The sequence below is a fragment of the Pteropus alecto genome, unplaced genomic scaffold (assembly GCF_000325575.1).
Source record: "Pteropus alecto unplaced genomic scaffold, ASM32557v1 scaffold43, whole genome shotgun sequence".
NCBI lineage: Eukaryota > Metazoa > Chordata > Mammalia > Chiroptera > Pteropodidae > Pteropus > Pteropus alecto.
The window spans coordinates 16,884-23,378 of record NW_006435764.1 but is presented as its reverse complement, the minus strand read 5'-3'; the positions used below and the strand labels follow the sequence as shown (position 1 = coordinate 23,378).

The 6,495-nt window shown below is 62.0% G+C and overlaps 1 protein-coding gene across 1 annotated transcript in view; it reads right to left on the bottom strand.

Moving 5' to 3' along the window:
• The window catches only part of B4GALNT4 (beta-1,4-N-acetyl-galactosaminyltransferase 4), a 12,777-nt gene extending 11,371 nt beyond the window's left edge, over positions 1-1,406 (bottom strand). The window contains exon 1 of the mRNA XM_025046271.1: positions 1,309-1,406. Within this exon, the coding sequence (XP_024902039.1) occupies positions 1,309-1,406 (98 nt within the window). The remainder of the gene's footprint in view (positions 1-1,308) is intronic.
• Positions 1,407-6,495: the final 5,089 nt, after the last annotated feature.

Genomic DNA, 6,495 nt, shown 5'->3' with positions numbered 1-6,495 from the left:
GGGCTGGAGGGTGTGTGGCGGTGTGCAGGTCCTGGGGCGCAGGGCCAGGGGGACGCGGGGTGGGGGGCATATGGGGAGGCGCAAAGGAGTGGGGAAGCGAGGACACGGGAACGCGGGTCCGGGGGTGCACTGAGGACGGAGCGATGTGGAGCACCGGGGCACGTAGGGACAGAGGAGACACTTTGTGGGACCGAGGACTCGGTTTGCTCTGAGGATGGGGTGGGGAGAGGACGGGCCAGGACACAGGGGTTGGAAGGTGTGGAGGACTGGGGGACTCAGGGACCAGGGGGCGTAGGGATAGAACCCCAGCAAGGCGCAGGCTTTGGGTGGGCGTCGGTGGGGACACTGGGGGTTTGGGGAATGTGGGGGGAAGGCCGGAGAAGGCGGGCAGCTCGGTCTGGGAGGTGGAGCAAGCCTCCTGAAAACAGTGAAAGCGAGGAACAGGGCTGGAAGTGGAGGACGGCGAAGGGAAGGTTAGGGAGAGACGCATGTGGGCAGGTGACGGCGATGGCTGCGGGGTGAGGGGGGCTGGGTGTGTGGGGTCAGCGGGCTGGATAAAGGCGAGGCTGAGGGTCTCAGCAGCACATGGCTTCACGCTGAGGATGAGGAGCCACCAGAGGATCTTAGCTTGGGGGCCGGAGTCTCACCTGGGGAAGCTGGTGGCCTCCACTGAATCAGACACTCAGATGGGGCGGGACCAGCTGGAAGGCGTGGAGTGGGGAGTGTACAGGTGGCTCTTCCCCTTCTGATTTGCGTGGTGGGTCCATGGTGGTGGGAGGGGACTGTGGGTTGATGACACACTTTGCATCTCAGTCCCTTCCCTGCCCAGCTGGCCTCTCCTCCCTGTCCCTTCCTCCGTGCGTGTTCTCTTGCTGTGTAACCGCCCCAAACCGGATGCTGCAGAGCAGTGGTTTGTGGCCCTCTGCGGGCCGGGGACTCAGGGCCCAACAGGACAGCTTTTCTCTCTGCCTCAAGATGTCACAGGCCTCAGGTGGGAAGACATGAATGGCTGGGGGCGACGCCAATGGCGGGGCCGCATCATCTGGATAGGGCTGCGCCCCTGCGTCAGTACTGGTGGAGATGGTGGGTCTCGGCCGGGCTGATTAACCACAGCACCTGGATGCGGCCACTCCAGGGGGGTGGCCTTTGGGCTCCAGCAAACAGGGCAGAGCGCCTCATGAGTCGCGTTCGCCATTCTGCCATATGCTGTCACAGGCCTCCTGGTTGCAGGAGGGGACGCGGACCCCACCTCATCCCGGAATGTTTGCCGGAGAAGTCGCAGCCTCGTTTTCACCCTGCCACGCCAACCCTCTGCCTTCCACGTTCATGTTGGGGCAGAGAATCAAGTCGGCCTCGGGCCTTCGTTCACGTCGTTCTGTCTCCTTTGCTTCGAACAGCAGCGGCATCTTTCCCAATGCTCCTCCCGTCGCCTCCATTCTCATCCCTCCTCCAACCCACTTTCTGTAGCTGTTACCTGTGCATTTGTTAGAATACAGACCAAGTTGCGTGTATTTTCAACACCGTATTCGCGGTACTGTGCCATCAACCTGTTTCCTCCGTTTCCTCCCAGGCTCACATGCACACATCTGTGTGGCTGCGTGTGCACTCTGAACACCTCTAGTCCGGGTGCCCACCCCTTCAGCCACTAGACCTTACCTGGGACCGCAGGAGCTGAGACCGAAGGGGCACAGTACTGAACAAGGCAGGTAAGGTCCCTCCTTTCATGGGCTTATATTGTTGTAAGCAGAGACAAAAATGTGCACAAATAATGGTTTCAGATGGTAGTAGGTGGTGGTAAAAAAATGAGCCGAGGGTGAACTGGACCAGCTGCAAGGCAGGTTCTCCTGCCACGTGGCCGTTCTTCGGGGGAGTGACACTGACCTAAGAAACAAGCACGTCTTGGAAACCAAGCACTGGAAAACGTGTCTGCGACAGGCGACCTCCTGTCGGCCTGCAGACCAGCAGGTGGGGTGAAGGGCAGGAGGCGCGAGGGGAGGGCTGGAATCTGCTGAGCACATCTGTTCTGGCCGCGGGCGCCCCTCCGACTTCACCCAACTCCTAGCTTAAACGAGCTGACAGGAGACCCACCCGGCAGAATCTCCCGCCTGACAACCCAGTGTGGACAGACGCGTAATTTTAAACCACGTTTAACTTCCAAATAAAAACAGAGGCAAAAGTAGGCTTCTGCTTAATACGGTGCACCTGCCCATAACAACGCAGGCGAACTCTTCAGAAGGGACTGAAGGGAAGTTTCTTAGTGTTTTACCCACCTTTGTGTGACCCTGATTCTGATGGAGTCGCACGCTTGCTCAGGAGCCGGGCACGGGACGCAGAGACGCAGGGTAGCTTAGTAACGGCTTCTGCTAGGAAAAAGGAGAGGAGACGGACGAGGGAGCAACGAACTGGTCAGTGCGGTGCAAGTGCCCACGCCCAGACGGCGAGGACAAGTGTCTGCAGGTGAGCGCAGAGCCGGCCACGCCCATTCCACGTCCCTGTGTCCTGACCTCGTTGCCATTCTGTCTGGCAGAGTGGCTCAAGCCCCCCTTCCCAAAGGGGCTGTGTCTGTGTTGGGGATTCCGGCGTCCACTGGCATTTACTCCAGGACGGAGGGTTAGGCAGACAAGCCCTGGGGACCCCCTCGTCCCAGGATCCTCGCCCCGTTGTCAGGGACACTGCTTTCTCAGGGGACCGTTGTGTCGGTTAGCTAGCAACCGTCTGTCGAATCCCTGGTTAAAACATTTCATTGCTTCTGCAGTGCCAGTGGATCCACCGCCTTGTGTTGAAAACACGATCCTCGCCGTGGAACGGCCTTTGCCCGGGTCAGCGGTCAGCTGGCTGTGTCCATGGGGGTCTGGTTCCGGGCTCTCTGTCCGCTTCCACTGGTCAGTGTGTCTGGCCTGTAGCCAAACCTCCAGGGTAAGTCACCCAGTGCCAGTCCTCCAAACTCGTCACCCTTCTCAGGGTGCCGTCGGCTACCGTGGGTTTGGGCCTTTTCATGTAAACTTTAGATCTGGTTTGTCAACATCTACAAAACAGCTGGCTGGGGTTGAATTGGGCTCGCTCGGAAGCGGTGGGTCACGCCGGGGAGAACTGACATCCGACGGCACCGAGCTGCCACCGGCGAACGCGCGGCGTCTCGTTCATTCGGGTCCTTGCTTCTTCCGTCGCGGGATGATGGCGTCTCCCTGCGGAACCTCTAGGTGTTCCGCGATTCCCACCCGCGTTTTCCACGTCCACGGTGCGAACAAAATGGCATCGTGGTTTAGATGTCAGGGCTCCGCGGTGCCCGGCTCGCGCGGACGGCGGCGCGGGCCTTGTACACGACCTCGTACCCCGCGACCCTGCCGCGATAGCTCACTCGTCCCAGGAGGTTCCTGGCGAATTCTCTGGGTCTCCTGCACGGACCGGCGTGGCATCTGTGGAACGAAGACCGTTTTATTTCTTCATTCCCAGCGGGCACATGTTTTATCCGCTTCTCTCGTCTTCATCAGCCTGGATCTCCAGCACGGTGGTGAATGGGGGCGACGAGGGGGCACCTCTGCCTTGCTCCCGACCTTGGGGGAGCATCTGATTTCTCACCATTAAGTGCGATGACGGTTTTCTGGCAGATGACGTTTTTCGAGAGAGGAGGTTCCCCTCTCTTCCCGGTTTCTTGACCGTTTTGATCAAGCGTGGCCGTCGGATTTTGTCAGAGGCTTTTTCGGAATCGAACGAGACGGTCATGTTGTTTCTCTATCTTAGCCGGTAGATGTGAATGACGCTAATTTTTTAAATACCGAACCAGCTGGCTGCCCCGGAATCGACCCCACTTGGAAGAGGCGTACGATTCACTGTTGGATTCGATGCGCTCGTGTCGTGGGGAGGACTTTGAATTTATGCTCACGAGAGGAAGCGACGCGCGGCGAACTGTCGCTTTCCTTCCTTCTCATGCCTTTATCTGGTTTGGGCCGCATGAGGGTCACGCTGGCCTCAACACGGGGTGAGAAGCGTTCTCTCTTTCCTTTGTTCCGGGAGACACCGTAGAGAAGGAAGAGCATTTCTTCCCGAGACCTTCCATACGATCCGCCAGGGGAAACCCCCGGGCCCGGTGCTTTCGTGTGCGGGAGATGACGGATTATCGCCCCAACGTCTTCAATAGACATCGGCCCACTTAGTTGGTCTCTTTCTCCTTGTGCGAGTTCCGACAGACGATGTCATTCACGGAACCGGTCTGCTGGTCTGATCATCAGATTGGTGGGCGTGGGGTCGCTCAGGGTCCTTCGCCGCCCCCTTGCTGTCCGTGGGACCCTCAGCGATGGCCTCTCTCGCAGGGCTCCCTGCAGTCGTCTCTGGTTCCTCTTTTTATCTCTGGTTAGGCTGACAAGGTTTCAGTCTTACTGAGCTTCTCCTCCCCAGATAACCACTTTTGGCTTCATCGAGGTTTTCTGTCGATTTCCTGATTTCGATTTCCTGGATCTCGGTCCCAGTTGCTATTATCTGTGTCCTTCCACGGGCCTCAGGCTCACGTCGCCTCGTTGTCTCCGAGCCCTAAGGCGGAAGTTGGGGTGATCGATCCTCGGTCGCCTCCACCCTAACACGCGCCGACACCACAGATGCCCTCTGAGAGGGAGTCCCACGCGTTCGGTCAAGCTGGGTTTTCATTTCCACGCCCCTAGATTATTCTCTCGTCTCCTCTTGGGACTTAACGTGAGATTCACGCCCCGGTGGCGGTCGAGGCCGGGGCTGCGCCGAGACGTGGCTGCCATGGCTGGGGAGGCCAGCGCTCCCGGGAGCCAGGCCACGTTCAGCGCGGGGTTACGTGTTCAGGTGTGGGCCCTGCCGCCTGCCCCTGGGGGGCGGGCTGCCTGCTGGCCACCGTTGCCTCTGACGACTGCCGCGGCCCCCATCCCCCCGACCACATCCTCCCGTTGGACAGCCAGAGTGTCCCAGTGGCGGACAGACTCCTGGCTCCGGGTGGCAGGGCGAGGACGGTCTCCCAGCCTGGACCTCCGGGCCAGGGACAGCGGTCAGGACCCCATCTACCGGGCCGGTGAGATGGCACGGCCCTGAGGTCAGCGGTGCCAGCCCAGCTCGGCGTGGGTCCCGAGAAACGCAGACCTCCTGGCGTGTGTCCGGGCTGAGCGGGGAGCGGCACCTCCTGCTGTGTTGGGTTATTGCCACTGCCAGGCCCCCAGAAAGGACCTAAGGGTCATCGGAGGTGCCACCTGCACCCCCTTGGGACTCGTAAGGGTCCGAGTCAGGACCCTGGGGGAGGGCAGAGGTCAGCACCGCGGGCCACCTCGCCCCGATCGAGCCCGTGTGGGACAGAAGGAACAGGTGTGGTCTCGGGCCCTGTCGGCACGGCGGACCTGGGGCAGGGTGGCCTGCTCCCTGACCATTTCGGTTCAGGCAAGGCGAGGGTTGTGGAGGGTGGCCGCGGCCGTAGGCCCCGTGTGTCCTGAATGCTGCCTGTCCTTTTTCAGACGGCAGGGCCTACTGTCCAGGGCTGTGTGGCCACCTGTAGCCACACCACCAACAACCGACTTCTCCCAGGGGGAGGGACTGGCAGGTCTGCTGCTGGCCCCAAGACCCTGGGTCCCTCAGCTGTGACCTGACCCTTCGTGCGTGTAGCCTGGGACTCGGGCCAGGGACCTGCTGCTGCCAGGTGAGGCCGTGCGCCCTGACCCTGAGTCTCGCGGGGCCCTCCCGGCGCCTGAGAGCGGTGCCAGCTCGCCGCCGGCATCCACCGTCTCCTCTGGCCGGAATGCTCTCCAGGCTCTTCCCTGCGGCCTCGGCTCTCCGTGGACCTCTCCTCCCCCTCCCGGAGAACGCCTGGCGCTGACCCCCGTGACCACATGGACCCGCCCGCCGCGCCCACATTCCCGCGTGGTCCCGCTTCCTTTCCGGGGTCGCGACGGCCTTTTCCCGGCTGCGCTTGACGCTCCATGAGGACAGGGCCAGGTCGTCCTGCCCGGTGTGTCCACCGTGGGGAGGGGGCGGTGTTTCCGCGACTTCCTCTTGCCGGGGCGCGGCGGGCTTGGACAGAGAGCTGTGCGATTTGCCTCGGTGCCCCCCAGTGCCCCCAGCACCCCGCTCTGCCCGCGGTCGGCTGTTTGGCGAACAGGGGCGCGGTCCGGCAACGCGGGACGACTCCCCCGGGAAACGCAGACCACCCTTGCGGCGAACGCTGGCCCTGACCGCACGCCCGCAGGGGCTCGCGCGGCCACGCGGGCCTCCCACCATCTCTGCGGGTCGTCGCCGGGTGCGCGCGGCCACCAGCCGCAGCTGAACCCGAGAGCCCCGAGCTAACGCGCGTCCTGATTTGGGCTTCGGTCTGATCGGAAACGCGAGGGGGACAGACCAAGCTCAGAATCGGGGTCCTGTGGGCTGTAACGCGCCTCTCTGTCCTTGGGATGGGGGGGAGGGGGACCACCGAAGGCGGTGATCGGGTGACCGCTCCTGGGGGAGGCCCCTCCTCCTCCGTCCTCACCCTCCTCTCTTTGCCCCCACGCCCCA